Here is a 20,955-nt window from a genome sequence, read left to right as displayed (position 1 = left end):
TGTATGACTAGAAGTCCCAAATTGATCCAGAAAGGCTTATTATTTAGTTCGGACAGCTTTCCTCACTTTATGGGACACATCTCCAATGGCGCAATTGGTTAGCGCGCACAACTTTATACAGCGGTACACCGCAGAGCGAAGCAGAGGTTTTTACTTCCAGGCTCACCAGCACATTAACACATCAATGGAAAAAAATAGTTTTTTTCCCCCAAACTTTTATCTGTGAACTTTCTTCAGGATGTTCCTTCTAAACATTGCAATGTATCCAGTTCATGCTCCCTCCGCAATGCTGGTGCTCTGATTGAAATGAGTGCTGATTCTGGGAACACAAAGCCAGGAGGGAGTATGATCTGGATACACTGCCATCGTTAGAATAGGTTTTTTTCCCCTGGCAAACACTACCAAGTAAATGTTGAGAAATGTATTGCCCAGTTGATTTATGACCCATGATGTGTGATTACAAATTTCAAGAGAGTCAGCAAAATGTAAAAAAATATAACGCTGTGATAGGGACAACACGGGACACAGCACAGATTATGATGTAATGTTCTGACTATGTAAGAATACAAGCAGCACCTGACCAAGGTTACTGTGATTTGTAACAGTAGGTCAGGTGCTTTGCGGTGGGTACAAAATGTTAATATGTTCTTAAATGGTTTGAATTATATTTTCCAAATGACATTGAATGTAATGCAGGCATACAAAGAGAGACACCAATAAAAAAACTGCATTAAAAGTTCTACCACATAAAATGCCATGCAACATGAACAAAATTCACCAGGAAAATTTGGGGGTGGATAAAACTTTATTTTGTATATACTACACTTAAATAATGACACTGGTATTAAAAATAGTTGCTGATAATGTCCCATTGTTAATTTACTACATTGGTTCCACCTCCATTTTTATTACTTTAACAATTTTTCCCTCTTAGAAAAAAAAAAATATCAGTACATCTCCAGATAAGAGTAGCAGGGTTACGGGTTCATCCTAACCATAGGAAGCAATTGAAGTGTGTATTGAAGGCAGTGTAAGCCACTGGTGAGATGGTAATGAATGGTCACTGCTCTCAGGAGGAGGCAGGCTGCAGCTGGCCCTTGTGCACGTACTCCAGCGCTGTGGCGATAGTCCGCATGTCCATCTCTATACTACGGGCCCAGTTCTCCACATCACCGATTTCCTAGGGAAACAAAAGACCACTTTTATTGTGTTTATGTGGGGTTCCAGGTTAATGCTGTGTAGAAAGGAACCATCACTGGTATTACTAAAGCACAGCAGGCTGTGGGGACGTCAACACGGACACTTCATTCCATCTTCATTTCAGGATAGTGAATTCCTTTATTCTTAATATCATATCCTAATCATGTATGAGAAATCAATTGCTAAGCATTTGTCAAAATTAATTTACATCTTGAGTATTAATGTCATCCCATGCATAGAACATAGAACAGTTAAAAACAATTCCATGTTTAACAGTAGCTCATGAGTACAATCATGGTTTTTTTATTTATAATAAGTGAATATGTTGTGTGTCGGGTGAAATTATTTTACAGTTTGAGCTGTCAGAACTGCACAAGCTGACCTCTATTATAATAAATCAGACACAACATTTTAACTGACAATCAGAGACACCCGGCACACAACATAGTAACTGATTTTGTGTTTTGTACAACTGCGGTTTCTGATTAGATCACTATTTTACCAGGCTTCATTTTTTTATCCATGGGGATTGCTTCAGAAAAAACAAAATTCTAAAAGCTGAATTTCTGCTTGACATGCTTTAAGAAATAAGCACAAGGAATCTGGAACCGTAATTATAGCTGTCACTTCAGAAATCCAGCTTAGGAGTCTTTTCAGAAGCAGACCAAACTGAAAAGCGTCATTTCCCCTCAACAGTGAGTAAGCATAGTGATTGGTGATGCAGAAACAATAATAGAAAATGCACACCCAAGATTTTTCTCTCAGTGGTTTAGTGCTCTCAAATATCTCAAATAATACAGTCAGTCCCTTAGCAGCCTAAAATAAAAAACAGCTAAACGTCAAAATAGAAATATCTATCCAATCACGCTATCATTTTTAAATGATTTACAGGAACAACACACCACAGTCACATGTTCATTAGTTTAATATAAAATCCAGCGTAGTTCATCTTTAGTAAAGTTAACTGAGGGACTCTTAAAGCACAGCACACAGAGACCCACAGTTAGAAACTGAGTGGAGACAAAGGAGGACAGAGGAAAGTAAACACTTTTGTATACAGAGTGGTGAGGGCATGGAATGGGTTTTTAAGCCACATTGTTGCTGTTGAGTAATTGAGATATTTTAAGAGTCTCAGTGACCCAGTCTGTGCTAAGTCTATCTCTCTCACTGTGTCCTCTGGTCCTGGTTTCAACTGTGCTCATTGGTTAGGTCAACTTTGTCACTCTATTTGAGATTTTAAGGACATCAGAGTCCCTGAAAATCCTTATTTTTTACTGAGCTAACCTGCCTGGCTGCTCTTTGCTGGACTCTCTCTTTTCTAACGTTTTTCTTGAAGAGAGTCATTCTAGGTAAGACTTCAAGCCTGCATTAAGTGCAACACAAGTGGTTTGCTTTTATATCAGGACCATCTTTTCTTGTTGAAGTATTTTAAGATCAAGACAGGGAATAACTCACTCCCGGGGAATTCCACGAACTCACTTGTCTCCCTCAGAATCAGTTAAATATCTGTCTGCCGCGGACTTTCAGTGATAAGATATGATTCCCTTCAATCCATAGTAGCAAAATACATAAATGCAAGACAACGGGCTGAAGAGTATGAAAAAACAAATGTATGAAGATGGTGGCAAATTATTTTGCAAGGCATGTAATTGTGTTTTGGATCACACTCAGAAATCAATCACTAAACGATCATCTGGCTTCCCAAAAACATAAAACGGAAGTACGAGGAAGATTGTGGCAGCAGTTCAAAGGAGACAGCAGACTACAATAACGACGAGCCTACACACCAATACAATATCGGAGATAGAACGTATCAAGGTAAGTTTTCTTTTAACTTTACCATCGTATGGCAATATGTGTGTATGCTGTTATTGGAGATGCATATTAAAACATTTTCAACTTCAGATGAAGAAAAGTGCAGTTCATTTAAACTTTAAAAGCAGAATGATGGGATATGATTAAGGCCCTGTGTAAACCGCGATTTCACGGGCTGTGCGGAAATCGTGAAATTAGCCCAATACCACGATTTTTACAATATTCTTAAGAAATAAAAATAAACTATTTCATAATTATTATTTGTATTTCATAAAAAAAAAAAAAAAAAAAAAAAATCACATTAACGAAATTGTACAGCTCTGCTGTGTGCCTGAGTGTACTATTCGCCATGCACACAGTGCTGTACAATGATTATATCATGTGACTATATGCAATCTAGGCGGGAAATTAAAATACTACACACTGTAAAGACAATGGATGTCTCTAAAAAGGCTAAAAATGTGTCTGCAGCAGATCACGTAAAGCAGTATCCAGCAGGAGTTTTACACAGCGATGGAGGTAAGCTCTTCTGTATGTCCTGCAGCACTACTGTAGATCACTACCGAGAATCGGCTGTTGACAGGCATTTAGATTCAAGTACTCACTGAAAGAGAAAGGCAGAAACCCAGCATAATACTGTGACTGCTTTACTTTCAAAGAAACAAAAAAACTGTGACTTCCATGGGGGGGATGCTTTATTTTAAAGTTACCAATTTTATTTTATTTGGGGTGATTTTATATATATATATATATATATATATATATATATATATATATATATATATATATATATATATATATATATATATATATACACACATATACAGTGCCTTGCAAAAGTATTCAGACCCCTGACCAATTCTCTCATATTACTGAATTACAAATGATACATTGAAATTTCGTTCTGTTTGATATTTTAAAACACTGAAACTCAAAATCAATTATTGTAAGGTGACATTGGTTTTATGTTGGGAAATATTTTTAAGAAAAATAAAAAACTGAAATATCTTGCTTGCATAAGTATTCAACTCCTGTGCTGTGGAAACTCCCAGTTTACACCAATGAAAGAAATTGCCCTAACGAGGACACAATTACCTTACCATTGGCCTCCACCTGTGAACCATTAAAGTTGCTGTCACATTTTCTGGATAAAAACCCCACTGTTGAAGGATCATTGGTCAGGCTGTGAATCTGAAGGAAAATGAAGACCAAAGAGCATTCTACAGAAGTTAGAGATAAAGTAATACAAATGCATAGATTAGGGAAAGGGTACAAAATAATATCCACGTGTTTGGATATCCCAGTGAACACAGTTGGATCAATAATCAGGAAGTGGAAGCTGCATCACACCACCCAGGCACTGCCAAGAAAAGGCCATCCCTCAAAACTCAGCACTCAAACAAGAAGGAGGCTTGTGAGAGAAGCCACAGAGAGGCCAACAATCACTTTGAAGGAGCTACAGAGTTCAGTGGCTGGGAGTGGAGTAATGGTGCACCAGTCAACCATATCAAGAGCTCTGCATAACACTGGCCTGTATGGGAGGGTGGCAAGAAAGAAGCCGTTACTCAAAAAGTACCATCTGAAAGCAAGTCTGGAGTTTGCCAGAAAGCATGAGAGTGACCCAGCTGCAATGTGGGAAAAGGTTTTGTGGTCAGATGAGACCAAGATAGAGCTTTTTGGCCAAAACTCAAAGCGCTATGTGTGGCGCAAACCTAACACTGCCCATGCCTCAAGACACACCATCCCTACAGTGAAGTATGGTGGTGGCAGCATCATGCTGTGGGGATGCTTCTCATCAGCAGGGACTGGGCATCTTGTTAAAGTTGAAGGAAGAATGGATGGAGCAAAATACAGGGAAATACTGCAAGAGAACCTGCTTCAGTCTGCTAAAAAAACTGAAGCTTGGGAGGAAATTCACCTTTCAGCAGGACAATGATCCCAAGCATAAGGCCAAAGCAACATTGTAGTGGCTCAAGAACAAAAAGGTGAATGTCCTACAGTGGCCCAGTCAAAGTCCTGATCTCAATACCACTGATAATCTATGGCACTATTTGAAAAGCGTCGTACAACCAACCTGAACAACCTGGAGCAAATCTGCCAAGAAGAATGGGCCAAAATCACTCCGACACTGTGTGCAAAGCTGGTACATACTTACCCCAAAAGACTGAAAGCTGTTATTGCAGCGAAAGGTGGCTCTACCAAATATTAATGTGTGGGGGTTGAATACTTATGCAAGCAAGATATTTCAGTTTTTTATGTTTCTTAAAAATATTTCCCAACATAAAACCAAGGTCACCTTACAATAATTGATTTTGAGTTTCAGTGTTTTAAAATAAAATATCAAACAGAACGAAATTTCAATGTACCATTTGTAATTCAGTAATATGAGAGAATTGGTCAGGGGTCTGAATACTTTTGCAAGGCAGCTGGCTCTTTGAGCTAAATTATATATATATATATATATATATATATATATATATATATATATATATATATATATATATATATATATATATATATATATACACACACAGTATATACACGCACACACACACACATACACACAGTCACCTCAAAAATTATTGGCACCCTTGATAAAGATAAGCAAAAAAGACTGTATAAAATAAATAATACCAGTACTGAGCTATATTGTAATTTTCCAACATGTGGAATATATTTGACTTTATTAATGATTCAATGGAATCAACCAAAATTACACATTTCTCAAATTATAAATTTATTTAAAAAAAAAATGAAGTGTCAATTATTGGCACCCTTGTTTTCAGTACTTTGTGCACCCTCCCCTTGCAAGGATAACGGCACTGAGTCTTTTTCTATAATGTTTAATGAGATTGGAGAACACATTGGGAGGGATCTTAGACCATTCCTCCATACAGAATCTTTCCAGATCCTCGATATCCTTTGGTCTGCGCTTATGGACTGCCCTCTTCAATTGAAACCACAGGTTTTCAATGGGGTTCAAGTCCGGAGACTGAGGTGGCCATTGCAAAATGTTGATTGTCAAATTTCTTTGTGGATTTTGATGTGTGCTTGGGGTCATTGTCTTGCTGGAAGATCCACTTGCGGTCAAGTTTCAGCCTCCTGGCAGAGGCAACCAGGTTTTTGGCTAAAATGTCCCGATACTGGGTAGAGTTCATGATGCCGTTGACCTTAACAAGGGCCCCAGGACCAGTGGAAGCAAAACAGCCCCATAACATCAAAGATCAACCATCATATTTTACAGTAGGCATGAGGTTCTTTTCTGCACACGCATCCTTCTTTCGACGCCAAACCCACCGCTGGTGTGCATGGCCAAAGAGCTCTATTTTCGCCTCATCGGACCATAGCACCCGGTTCCAATCAAAGTGCCAATGCCGTTTAGCAAACTCCAGGCGCTTACGTTTGTTGGTTGCTCTCAATAAAGGCTTTTTTCTGGCAACCCTTCCAAATAGCCTACTGGCATGGAGGAGGCGTCTAATTGTAGATGTGGAGACTTGGTGACCCCAAGATGCAACCACGTTCTGTAATTCTCCAACTGTGGCCCTTGGATTCCCCTTTGTCTCCCAAACCATCTGCCTCACTATGCGTGGGGGCAAGATACACTTGCATCCTCTACCAGGCAAGTTTACCACTGTTCCAGTGGTTTTGAACTTCTTCACCTTTTTTCCTGAATCATCATTGCAAAACTTCTATTATTGCCCTAATATTGGTAAGTGGTATATTTAGGGTTTTTCAGCTATTGTTTTGTACCCATTGCCTGATTTATGAAGGTCAACAACCATTTGTCTCTTTTCATTTGTGAGTTCTTTGCCTTTCCCCATGGTGATGGATGACAAATGGATTTCATATGCGTGTTACCTCATTTTTATACCCCAATGAAACAGGAAGCCATGGAAGGCTACAATACAGTTCATTAAGACTGAGATGAACTTAAAGAAGTAGAATGTTAATGCAGATTTAATTTTGTTTGATTTTATTTATAAGAATCTTTAGGGGTGCCAATAATTCTGACACCTATCTTTTTCAGAATTTTTTTTTTATTACTTGTTAATAAAAAACTTTTTCTCTGAGCAACTGTATTAGAATAAAAGAATATGGTTTTCCCATATATTTGAGCATAAAATATAGCTCATTACCGTTGTTGTTTATTTTATACAGCAATTTTTGCTCCTCTTTATCAAGAGTGCCAATAATTTTGGAGGTGACTGTATGTATTACATTTGTATAGCATGTCACACATACAACTGCCACAGTCATACACAATACAAAAGCAGCAATTTTAAAGTTACATTAAAACCCACTAAGATAAAGATAAGAAAGCCATTTTATAAAAGTGCGTTTTTAGTCTTGACTTAAACTGTAACGCTCCCAGCTTCTCTGACAAACAAAGGCAGAGCATTCCATAATTTAGGAGCTCTACAAGAAAAAGCCCTGCCTCCTCCCGTGTTGCTTTTGTTGACCCTAGGAATAACCAGCTGTCCTGTGATCTCAGAGTGCGGTTTGGAAGATACGGGGTCAGTAACTCAAATAACTAGGTGCTAATCCATTCAGGGCCTTGTAAGTTAACAGCAAAATCTTGAACTCAGTTCTATAATGCACAGGGAGCCAAAGTAAACGGCCAAAACAGGGGTAATATGTTCACCTTTCCTGGTTTTAGTCAGAATTCTAGCGGCGGTATTCTGAACAAGCTGCAAGTGGGATACCACACATTTTGGGACACCAGAAAAAACTGCATTAAAATAATCAATTCTAGATAAAATGAAAGCATGCATTAGTCTCTCGGCATCATATATGGAAATAAGTCTGGCTGTATTTCTCAAATGGTAAAAAGATACTTTAGTAACTTCCCTAATATGAATCTCAAATGAGAGATCGGGATCAAAGAGACTGCAAGGGTCCAGCTCATATAATCCCACATTTCCTTTTAGTTGGTTATGTGATCCCGCTAGCATAATCTCTGTTTTATCTGAATTCAACATTAGAAAATTCTGTGTCATCCAATGCTTGACGTCTGTAAGGCAAGTAGCTAATAACACCCAGGCAGAAGAAATTCCTGGCTTTAGGGACAAATCTAGCTGGGTATCATCAGCATAGCAATGGAAGTTCACTCCGTGTCTGCGGATAATGTCACCCAACGGTAGCATATATAATGAAAACAGCAAGGGACCTAGAATGGAGCCCCGTGGAACACCACAGACAACTTCAGATAATGCCGATTTTACCTCCCCAGTACAGACAAACTGAAACCTATCAGAAAGATAAGATTTGAACCAGGATAGGACAAGGCCAGACAGTCCTACTGTGCTTTCAAGACAATTCAGTAGGATGGAAAGGTCTACAGTATCAAAGACAGCACTTAGATCAAGAAGAATTAATACTGATGGAAAGCCCGAGTTTATCAGCAGATCATTCACAACTCTGACAGGGCTGTCTAGGTGCTAAGTGCAGCATGAAAACCAGACTGAAACTTCTCAAATATACCATTAAGAGTTAGAAATTTTTGTAATTGAACTGCAACAACTCTCTCTAGAACCTTATCTAAGAATGGTAGGTTGGAGATTGGCCTATAGTTATTGAGGACTTTAGGGTTCAAATTGTGTTTCTTAAGCATAGGCTTTACCACAGCTAGCTTAAGTGCTGAGGGAACTATACCGGAGGAAAGTGAACCATTTATCATTTTTTAAAATGTGGGTATTAATAACACCAAGAATATTGTTTAATAGTTTTGTAGGAATAGTATCAAGACAGCATGTAGTAGCTCTCATATGTCAAATTAGCTCTGTCAGTTCCTGTAAGGTAATCAAAGAAAAACCTCCCATAGTAGCCTTAATAGGTGTATTTGGTAAAATTCTGCCGGAGCCCTCCTTAAAGAAGGTGTCTGTGGAATCTCATTTCTGATGTCTAGTATTTTATTTTTAAAGAAATGTAAGAAGTCATTGCAGCTGTGAGAGGAGCCAATGTCAAGGGTAGGACTATTAGGGGGAGGATTAATTAATTTATCTAGGATAGCAAAAATAAAAATAATCCTAGATTTCTTTGTTTCAATTAAATTAGAATAATATGATGATCTAGCCAACGCCAGAGCCTTTCTATATTTAACCAGGTGACCCTTCCATGCGATGTAATGAACATGCAGTTTTGATTCCCTCCATCTCTGTTCTATTTTATAACCCTAATATTTCATCTTACGAGTTGTAGTTATAATGCTGACGAACTAGAATAAAGAGCTCATACAGTTAACTACTGTTGCCAACTTTTTTAATGCTTCCTTTCATTCAATTTAATTTCATTAAAGGATCACATTGCTTAAGTTAATTGATACAAATCAATACATTTTAAAGTAAATCTAAAGAACACATATTTGAGTGTTTCATTAAGAATTTGTGTTTGTTTACTGTGATGGGTTTACAGTTTTGTTAATGGATGCTGCTTTTATGTGAATCTTATGAAGAATAAAGTAAGTTTTACCATGCTGATTTTGTTTTGACATTTGTTTCAGTACACGTGAAGTTTAAATTGATGTACTCTCTCTGAACATGAGAAATACTATCACAAAAAGAATTCCTATTGTGGAGTAGCGGTTAGGGCTCTGGACTCTTGACCGGAGGGTTGTGGGTTCAATCCCCAGTGGGGGACACTGCTGTTGTACCCTTGAGCAAGGTACTTTACCTAGATTGCTCCAGTAAAAACCCAACTGTATAAATGGTAATTGTATGTAAAAATAATGTGATATCTGTATAATGTGAAATAATGTATAATGTGATATCTTATAACAATTGTAAGTCGCCCTGGATAAGGGCGTCTGCTAAGAAATAAATAAATAATAATAATTTGTTATATGACACTTTGATATGTAAAAGTATATATCTTTTGAGGTTATCTTATGTGTAAAACCACTGCAGAAACACAGCAGAATTTGCCTTTCCTGCCAGTGAATTTCTGCAGAATTTATGAAATTTTGTTGCAGAATTCCCCAGGGAGTGATAAGTGTAACTGTGGTGGAGTGTCCCGCCCCTATGTATTATTATTTGTATTTTTGTTTGCGGCGCGGATAAAAGCGCCGCGTCTTTTGTTATTGCTTTTTATTATTTATATTTAAAAACCCTGTGAGGATGCATGACTGATCAGCTACTGATTATTTAAGTAGCTGACAGTCATGCATCCTTACCAAACGCGTGCAGACTCTGGCCGAGGGGTAATAAGATAATTAACAACTAGTTAACCCCTCGGCCAGAGTATAAGAAGCTGCAGCTGTCCGTTCTGCAGGGGTGGAGTGTACAGAGGAGAGTACGGGGAGAGAGCGAGAGCGAGGAAACATAACAACATTTAAAAACGACTGCTAAACAGTCTTTGTTTATTCGTTTGGCCCTTGTGCCTTTTTGTTTTGTGTTTTGTTCATTGTTTAAATCTTTTGTTTTTGATTATTTGATTAATTAAATACGCTGAACGCAGTAGCATTCAGCTTCACCCGCCCATCCATTGTTTTGGTTTCTGTACTTCCTGGTCCGTGACGTCACCACACCTCACCACTGCGAGCCATCCTGTCACAGTAACACAGTACTTTTACCATGTATAGGAGGCAGTGTGGTCCAGTGGTTAAAGAAACAGCCTTGTAACCAGGAGGTCCCTGGTTCAAATCCCACCTCAGCCCCTGACTCATTGTGTGACCCTGAGCAAGTCACTTAACCTCCTTGTGCTCCGTCTTTCGGGTGAGACGTAATTGTAAGTGACTCTGCAGCTGATGCATAGTTCACACACCCTAGTCTCTGTAAGTCACCTTGGATAAAGGCGTCTGCTAAATAAACAAATAATGTATACATTATTTCACTTGTAACAGTGGTGTGTGTATATATATATATATATATATATATATATATATATAATATAAAGTTTGAGAAAAAGGAAAACTGCTGTGTACCAAAATGATCAATAAGAAAAAAGAAAAAAGAAAAGGATATTTCAGGTACTTAAAAAGGTAGAATAATTGATTACAAATCAATTATCAGAATATACAGTATATATATATATATATATATATATATATATATATATATATATATATATATATATATATATATATATTGTGACAAAGCACAACTCACTCGGGTTCGTGCCCCTTTAAAAATACGACCCAGAACAATGAAATGGAGTTTTAAGCGCTGGTGCGCTATTTTTAATAAACACAAAAATCAAACAAAATACACAAAATAAACACCTAACTCCTCTTGGAGCACTAACTCAACTCTCAGGAACACCCTGACTAACGCGGGACAGCTACGCTGTTTTCCCGTCCTTCCCAAAACCACAAACTTCAACACACAGGTTTGACACCGCACTTACTTTTTCTCTCTGGCTACTCGGAGACAGAGCACCTCTTCTGCCTCCTTCTACTCAGCAGCGTAGAGCAGACTGACTGTTCTCCTTATAAACCCTGCACCTGGGTCTACTTCCCCAATAACGCCCAGGTGCGGATGATCATTAATAAAACAATTAAACAATTAAATTTAAACAATAAACCAAAAAGTGCATTCTCACATGTTTCTTTTGCAGGGAGGTTTTAACCCCCTCCCTGCTGTCTCTCACAACCCGCTATCTTACAATATATATATATATATATATATATATATATACACACACTACCGGTCAAAAGTTTTTATTGAAATTTAAGCAGTTCAAGTCCAGTGAATAACCTGAAATGGTACAAAGGTAAGCGGTAAACTGCCAGAGGTTAAAAAAAAAAAGTTTAGGTTACCAAAAACTGAAAAATAATGTACATTTCAGAGTTATACAAAAAGGCCTTTTTCAGGGAACAAGTAATGGGTTAACAACTTACAGCTGTTCTGCAGCAATGGAAGTAAATTAAGCCTTGAAAGTTGATGCTAACAATTCCTACAGGTGTCCCAACTTTTGTTGATTACTTACAAACCCTCTGTCTGTATAAAAGCAGTGTTGGAACAGACTGTGTTACTACACCCTCTTAAGCATTATTTGGACAGTACTATACTGCAGGAAGTAGTATATTGCTCTCATAATGGCGAGAAAAAGGCAATTAACAAAGGAAGACAGACAGACCATTATAACCCTTAAAAGTGTAGGTCTTTCCTTTAGAGAAATTGCAAAGAAAGCCAAGGTGTCAGTGAGTACAGTTTCCTACACCATCAAAAGGCACTTGGAAACTGGAGGAAACTCTGACAGGAAGAGGTCTGGCAGACCCAAAGCCACAACAGAATCAGAAGACAAGTTTCTGAGAGTCAACAGCTTGCGTGATAGGCGGCTCACAGGACAACAGCTTCAAGCACAGCTTAACACTGGTCGAAGTAAGCAAGTCTCAGTTTCAACTGTGAAGAGAATACTTCGATTTGCAGGTTTGACAGGTCGAGTGGCAGTAAGAAAGCCATTGCTAAGATGGCAAAATAAGAAAAAGAGGCTTGCCTGGGCCATGAAGCACCGCCAGTGGACTACTGAAGACTGGAAGAAGGTCTTATGGACCGATGAATCAAAATTTGAAATCTTCGGTTCATCACGCAGGGTTTTTGTACGCCGTCGAGTAGGTGAAAGGATGGTTCCTCGGTGTGTGACACCAACTGTCAAACATGGAGGAGGAAGCGTGATGGTCTGGGGCTCTTTTGCTGGATCCAGAGTCGGCGACTTGCACAGAGTGAGTGGCACCCTGAACCAAAACTGCTACCACAGCATTTTGCAGCGCCATGCAATACCCTCTGGTATACGCCTAGTTGGTCAGGGATTCATCCTACAGCAAGATAATGACCCAAAACATACCTCCAGGCTATGTCAGAACTACCTTAGAAGAAAAGAACAAGACGGTAGGCTTCAAATCATGGAATGGCCAGCACAGTCTCCAGACTTAAACCCCATCGAGCTGGTTTGGGATGAACTGGACAGAAGGGTGAAAGTAAAGCAACCTACAAGTGCAACACATTTGTGGGAACTTCTGCAACAGTGTTGGGAAGAACTTTCCGAACAATATTTGATTTCCATTGTAGAAAGAATGCCACGAGTGTGTTCGGCTGTTATATCTGCAAAAGGTGGCTACTTTGATGAGTCAAAAATTTAGATTAAATTTTGTTAAACAAAACGATTCCATGATTTCTTTTTTATCTCCAATTGTTTATTTGTTCTATGCTTTAATTTCAGAGTACATTGAGACATTAAACTGCGTAAATTTCAATAAAAACTGGAAAAATGGAGGTGTTCTAAAACTTTTGACCGGTAGTGCATATATATATATATATATATATATATATATATATATATATATATATATATATATATATTGTAACGTGGTGAGTCTGTGGTGCAGTATGCTGGTGCAGTAAACACAGACTGGAAACTTCAGATGTGGTGTAACGACACTCGCGATGCCCTTTATTTTGAAGGCAGGTTGCAAAATAAAGAAAACACAAAACGGAAGCAAACAAACAAAAAGCCTGTCTTCATAAGAAGATACTAACTATACTTTATATGACGGAGGCCCTACCTACCACCTGGGACAGCTAAGCTGCTTACCCAGTGCAGTTAAACAACCAACAAAAAAAACAGCCAACTTCACAGAGTTCCCTTCTCTTTTGATTTCAAACAATCTCACTCCTCACAGTACCACAGTCTTCCTCCCCCAGCTGGGTAAAACCTGTCCCATTTATAGGGCTCACAATTATCAAACTACCAGCAGGAGTCAACAGTAATTCAATCCAATAAGCATTACCTCATCCTGTAATGTTGAGGGCACCCTCTAGTGGCTCTGATAATGCTACACAGGGAAAAGATACTTTGACAGGCGCTGGCTCACATAATGACCCTGTATGACCTTATTACTATATATATATATACACACTGTATATGTGTGTGTGTGTGTGTGTGTACACATTCAAAAGAACACATCATATCCGATCATGTAAGATACAATACCCTCTACTAACCGAGATACGATACCCTCTACTTACTGAGATACAATACCCTCTACTAACTGAGATATGATACCCTCTATTAAGTGAGATACGATACCCTCTATTAACTGATGAACCTCTGGCATGTGTCATTCACACATGTTGGAACAAATTGAACAGTACACATAGAAATTGATCAATGCACATTTTATTAGGAGTCTAAAACAGTAAACTTAGCTCTTGTATCTCAAATTACTATTCCTGCTTCTTTGGCTGAAGAGATATTAGCTCATCATCTAACTGGGGAATCTGCTGCGCAATTAAATCATCCTTAAACTTCTGACGGTAAACAATGTAACCAAATCTATTTTGTCAGAACGGAGAATACACAATGTGATGATTTATTGAATTGCAATTGATCAGACGATTTAAAAGATGCACAACAAGCTTGTCCGGAGACCTTGTCCATGGGTGCTCGACAGCTACCCGCACCCGCACTAGGAGAAAACATGAACGATATCATGCATCCTAGTGCCAGATAGGAAGTGGCAAGTACGGCCACCTCCCCCCAAAAATATGGAAAAGGGATGAATGAAAAGTGAAGCAGCCGAGACCCGAGCCCGCCCCCCAAAGCATGACTGCACTGAGGGATAGAGCCCAGCCTCTCCAGCCTGACCATGCACCCTGGAGAACTAAATACGAACCGCTCAGCACTCAGGTCAGGGAATCCATGGCTGAGGGTAGCCCTTCCTCCAGGCTCTACGATGGTCGCCTCCCGTTCTGGCCTCACCGCGTGCGATTGAGAGGCCAAAACTAAAGATTTTATGGCGCTTGGTGGTGATGTGTTGGTTAGGGGTGGATTGTCCTTTCCAAAAAAGCAACCAAGTTTTCAAATCTGGTATAGTTGTGGCTGGTAAAGAAGATGTAACAGACCAAAAAAATCTGTTTGTGTTTTTTCAGCTTGATACGGTAACCTTTTCACTTCATTTTTTGTTTATTGAGCTTTTTGTTACTTACAACCCTTCATTCAAATTATATTCTTTATTTTATTTTTTCAGGGCATTTTGTTAACAGCACATGTGCAACACACAAACTTTAAGTGTATTTTTATTTTTCACTGTTCTTGTTCTAAATGTCTTGAACATGGAACATTAAGGTGTTTTTCTCTTCAGAATTCTTTTTGCCATTTGACACTATGGCGTGTGATTTTCCTCCATTGTTCTGTACGCTTTGGTGACTCTGAGATAAAGGCAACTCCATTTATCAGTAACACTATAAAAATAAATAAAACAAGGAATGAATTTGTAGCAAACCTAACAAAACCAGCCTCCAGTCTGCTGCGTGATTCCCCCAGTGTTCCTGTCTTTGCTGGCACTGCTGTATTGAGGGGTTGGGTTACAGAGTTTGCTCCTCAAAGGCATGTATTCTTTTAGAACTGAGGGCCTGGGTATGTAATACAGCACAAAACAATCCACCTCTCTAGAAGTATTGAGATCAAAACTTCAAAAGGGAAGATACCCTCAGGACATGAAATAATAGACCAGCGAAGAAAACACAAATGTGGTGTGAAATGAATAGGGCCCATCGATGCCCATCCGGTTCCTAATAGCGAATTGAACATGGAAACCAAGTGGAGCTAGACTTGAGACAGAGGGTAGGAGACACTTCTGTTAGAAAAAATACATTAATGTTTAATCACACACATTCAGCTTTGGTTCAGGCCTCCAAGCACCGCTAGAAAATAAAACCTGATGCACCTGTGGCAGGGCAGCAGGAGAGAGCCCTGCACTCTATAAAAAGGGGCAGGGCAGCAGGAGAGAGCCCTGCACTCTATAAAAGGGGCAGGGCAAAGCCCTGCTGGAAAGGGTTTGTTTTGTTTTGTATTATGATTTATTATTTATAAATATGACGGTGAAAAGCCGTGTCTTGTTTATTGTTTGGCAGCAGGGATGGGGAAGCCCCATTCCACAAAACCTCGTGCAGAAGGTGACCATCTCCCGATTTAATTAACTGATTAATTTGTTGCTAATCGGGAGATGGTCACCAGTATAAAACCCTGCAGTTCTCCCTGTTTCGAGGTGGGTGTTCTAGAGGAGAAAATGGGAGCGACAGAGGAGAACAAAACAAAACTAAAATATAAAACTACAGGATCAGTGAAGCGATTGCCCAGCCTGACTGAGGTATTTGTTTTGGTGTTCGTGATGTTGTTTATGTTTAAATATTTATTTTCGCTCTGTGAGCAAGTGATTTTTGTCAAACATGTTTTATTTATTTTTGTTTTGTTAATAAAAAGAGCGCCGCAGTGCGCTTTACACCCGTGTACTTGCTTGTGTGTTTGCAGTTCCTGTTTCTGGCCTGACGTCACCACTCGGTCATCCCTGTCACACACCCAAAAAATCATGCAACTCTATTCCATTTATTCACACATCACAATTAACACACACAACATTTTATAGCATGCAAGTTACCAGGTTTTACGCTTAATATTATTTAATGCTTGATTATGAGACCCTGAAACACAGTTCCATTAATGCATGTATATCTAGTCTGATATAGTATAGCAGTCCTATACGAGACAAAGCACAAGCATACCTATCCCTGGAAGAAGTGGCTCAGCACACCCTCTGGGTACACCTGGTCTGGTCTGTCCCTTTCCGCTAACGTCATTCCTCAGGCCTAACCCAGTCTCTTATATATTCTTTGTCATTCCCACTTGTCAACTGCTTGTTATTGCAGGACCTATGCTGTGGTTTGCTCCTTTGCTATGTTTACCCCCAATACGAGGACTTGTTCCTGTTTCTAATGAACAGGACTCAGTGACCACACAAAGGTGTTAGATACTTATTACTGAGCCCGTCACACAGCCTGGTGCTCTAGTGCGATATCCTGCAAAGCTGATTCACTGCGCAGTGAATGGTATAAAAGCACACAGAGAGCATCCTAGGTTTGAAGATCCTCACCTTTAATGCCTGGTTGAAGTTCTCCACCATGCTGATCCACTGCGAGGTCTGCTTGGCAAACTGGCCAGCCTGGGTCTGCAGCGTCTTCACCTCATGGTCCAGTTTGCGCTGGTTCACATAGGCCTGGGCCACCCTGCCAGGACAGAAGACCCATGCGACAAAATGTCACCTTATTTTATTTTTCTGATTAGGCACAAACTCACGGTTAGTCTTATCAGGGATAGGAACTTTTTATGCATTTTATGCAACTGGAGTTTATGCATTTAAACATTTAAAGACCTGGTCAAACGTGACTGGAGTTTCTCATATATATTATGTACTGCAAGAAATGTATGAAGCTGATTAGCTACTATTCTCTCTAAAACTTTGGATAAAAAGGGGAGAGTAGAAATAGGCCTGAATTTGTTAAGAACTTTTGGATCCAGTAGGTTTTTTAAGCAATGGTTTTACTACAGCAATCTTATAGAACTCGGGAACAATACCAGATGAAAGGGAACTATTGATAACACTTAAAACGGAAGTATTAATCCGAGAGAAAGCAGTTTAGTAGGAATAGGGTCTAAAGCACTGTGACAGAAATACAATGATTCTTGGTTGTAAATCTCCCTCCCGACCTGTGAGGGCGCTAAGCAGCGAGAACAGAGTTCTCTGGGTGGGCTGGTCTGACAGTTCTTTCCCAGGGTTCAAGGGAAGTCAACCAGCCTGGAAAGGGGCGAGACTCCGTTGCAATAACGCATTGACCTGGAGGGGAAACAACGTGACAGCCGCAGATTGGAGAGGCGGCTGCACTCGTTTACCGAGGGATCATGTGTGACGGCATAAAAGGGGGTGGAGAATCGCAATCTATTCCTTCGTTTGGTTTAAACTTTTGAATTGTAAGGACTGTGAGAGACCCCGTGAGAGATAAAAATTTGTGGTTTATTTTGTTTGTCTGTAATTGTCTTGTTCTGTATATTACTAGACGGCAGACTGAAAGCCACCAGGGAGATGGAAGAGAGTCGAAACAGCTGGGTTCAGATAGGCAGAAGCAGGGAAAAAATAAACTTTGTCAAACACAACCACCAGAAATCCAAACCTCCAACAAATTTGAGCCACTTCAACATTTAGATGACCAAAACCAACATCAAGAGAATGAAAGGAACAACATCCAGGACCCTATAAACAGTGCTGGCCAGGCAGCAAAAAGAAGGGAGGTCATGATTGTTGGGGACTCCATATTGAGAAACACAGCAAGTTCAGTTCGCAGTTTGGACCCCCTTACTACAATAGTGTGCTGCCTTCCAGGAGCCTCTGTCAAGCACATCACTGAGAACGTGGACAGGCTCCTAGAATGAACAGGAGATGACCCGGTAGTAGTCGTTCACATCGGTACAAACAACATTGGAAGAGACAGACCAAGATCCCTGCAAAACAAATTCAGAGAGCTAGGAAGGAAATTAAAAGACAAGACCAAAACTGTGGTATTTTCTGGGATACTGCCGGCACCTTGCAAAGGACCATATGGACAGCTGGAAATACAAAATCAAAATGCATGGCTGAAATAGTGGTGCACACAGGAAGGCTTCACCTTTCTTGAACACTGGAGCACATTCTACAACAAGGACTATCTATATAGGTGGGACGGACTGCACTTAAACAGAAAGGGAAACAATCTACTCGGAGAAAGGATCCTTGAGGAGGTCCAGAAGCATTTAAACTAGAAAGGAAGGGTGGAGAAAACAAAAAAAACAGAAGGGAGACCACATCAAAACAAGGGCAACATCTCAGGTAAGACAACTATTAAATGTATTTATCTTAATGCTAGAAGTCTCAGAAACAAAATGTTAGAACTTGAAGCTACTGCACTAACAAGTAACTACGATGTGATAGGTGTTACAGAAACTTGGTTGTCTGAGGGTGATGGAGGCGAATATAATATTAGTGGGTACACACTGTATAGGAAAGACAGGCAGGACAGAAGAGGCGGAGGGGTAGCGCTATACATAAGAAATAGTCTTGAAGCCCAGGTGTTAAATCCGGACAAAGAAAACAATGCGTGTAGAAAAGGAGAAGCCATACTAATGGGGGATTTCAAATTTCCCCTGTATAAAATGGGAAAACCCAATGGGGGGCACGACGGACGAAATTGAAATGGTGGAAATGACAAATGACTGCTTCCTAACGCAATTTGTCAAGGCACTGACTAGAGTGGAGGCATGCCTTGATTTAGTCTTTTCAAATAATGAAGACAGAATAACTAAAACAGAGGTCAGAGAGCCATTGGCAAACTCAGACCACAACATGGTCTCATTTGAAATATTTTTTAAAACCCCAAAAGTAATGACTAAAGCTAAGGTTTACAATTTTAGAAAAGCAAACTATGAATGTATGAAACGGAGACTAACAGAAGTAGATTGGAGTAAAATAGAGAAAACATCCACAGAAAAAGGATGACTGTTTTTTAAAAATGTAGTACTAGAGGCGCAAAACAATTACATCCCAAAAGTAGACAAATCTAAATCTAAAACAAAATGGCCAAAATGGTTTAATAGATCGATTAAAAAAAATATTCAGCAAAAAAAGACACTTTACAGAGCGTTTATAAGGAACCAAAAACAAAGTACACAGAAAGAGTACTTGGAACTGCAAACGCAAGTCAAAAAGGAAGTTAGAAAGGCCAAGAGGGAGATAGAAATCAATATTGCAAAGTGGGCTAAAACCAATTCCAAAATGTTTATCCAATATTATAACAGCAAGAGAACATTCAGAGAGGAGGTTAAATGTCTAAGAGACACAAATGGCAAAATCATAGATGAAGAAAAAAAAAATAGCAAATATATTAAATGATTACTTTTCACAGGTTTTTACAAAGGAGGACACGGACAACATGCCCCACATGTCGACCTGTTCCTTTTAAATAACTTTAGCATAACTTTAGCATAACAGAGGCAGAAGTGTTAAAGGGACTAGGAGCTCTTAAAATTAACAAATCCCCTGGGCCGGATGAGATCCTCCCAATAGTACTCAAAGAAATGAAAGAAGTTATTTACAAACCGCTAACCAAGATCATGCAACAGTCTCTTGACACAGGGGTTGTACCGACAGACTGGAAAATAGCAAACGTAATACCGATCCACAAAAAGGGAGACAAAACCGAACCAGGAAACTACAGACCAATAAGCCTGACTTCTATTATATGTAAACTTATGGAAACTATAATAAGATCTAAAATGGAAAATTACCTATATGGTAACAATATCCTGGGAGACAGTCAGGATGGTTTTAGGAAAGGGGGATCGTGTATAACTAACCTAATTGACTTTTTTGAGGATGCAACATTGAAAATGGATAACTGCAATTCTCAAACTGAATGCAGTAGGGATTCAAGGAAATGCATGCACATGGATTAGGGAGTGGTTAACATGCAGAAAACAGATTACTGATTAGAGGAGAGACCTCAAAATGGAGCGAGGTAACCAGTGGTGTACCACAGGGATCAGTATTAGGTCCTCTGCTATTCCTAATCTACATTAATGATTTAGATTCTGGTATAGTAAGCAAACTTGTTAAATTTGCAGACGACACAAAAATAGGAGGAGTGGCAAACACTGTTGCAGCAGCAAAGGTCATTCAAAATGATCTAGACAGCATTCAGAACTGGGCAGACACATGGCAAATGACATTTAATAGAGAAAAGTGTAAAGTATTGCATGCAGGCAATAAAAATGTGCATTATAAATATCATATGGGAGATACTGAAATTGAAGAAGGGAACTATGAAAAAGACCTAGGAGTTTATGTTGACTCAGAAATGTCTTCATCTAGACAATGTGGGGAAGCTATAAAAAAGGCCAACAAGACGCTCAGATATATTGTGAGAAGTGTTGAATTTAAATCAAGGGAAGTAAGGTTAAAACTCTACAATGTATTAGTAAGACCTCATCTAGAATATTGTGTTCAGTTCTGGTCACCTCATTACAAAAAGGATACTGCTGCTCTAGAAAGAGTGCAAAGAAGAGCAACCAGAATTATCCTGGGTTTAAAAGGCATGTAGTATGCAAACAGGCTAAAAGAATGGAATCTATTCAGACTTGAAA

The 20,955-nt window shown here is 39.2% G+C and overlaps 1 protein-coding gene across 1 annotated transcript in view; it reads right to left on the bottom strand.

Moving 5' to 3' along the window:
• Positions 1-786: 786 nt before the first annotated feature.
• The window catches only part of LOC131720912 (biogenesis of lysosome-related organelles complex 1 subunit 1), a 45,315-nt gene continuing 25,146 nt past the window's right edge, over positions 787-20,955 (bottom strand). Inside the window, exons 3-4 of the mRNA XM_059013359.1 lie at positions 16,880-17,012; positions 787-1,180 (exon numbers count right to left, since the gene is read on the bottom strand). Coding sequence (XP_058869342.1) covers positions 1,070-1,180; positions 16,880-17,012 — 244 coding nt within the window. The 3' untranslated portion in view covers positions 787-1,069. The remainder of the gene's footprint in view (positions 1,181-16,879; positions 17,013-20,955) is intronic.

This window comes from Acipenser ruthenus, chromosome 45, assembly GCF_902713425.1.
Source record: "Acipenser ruthenus chromosome 45, fAciRut3.2 maternal haplotype, whole genome shotgun sequence".
Lineage (NCBI taxonomy): Eukaryota > Metazoa > Chordata > Actinopteri > Acipenseriformes > Acipenseridae > Acipenser > Acipenser ruthenus.
This window is presented reverse-complemented; position numbering and strand designations above follow the sequence as displayed.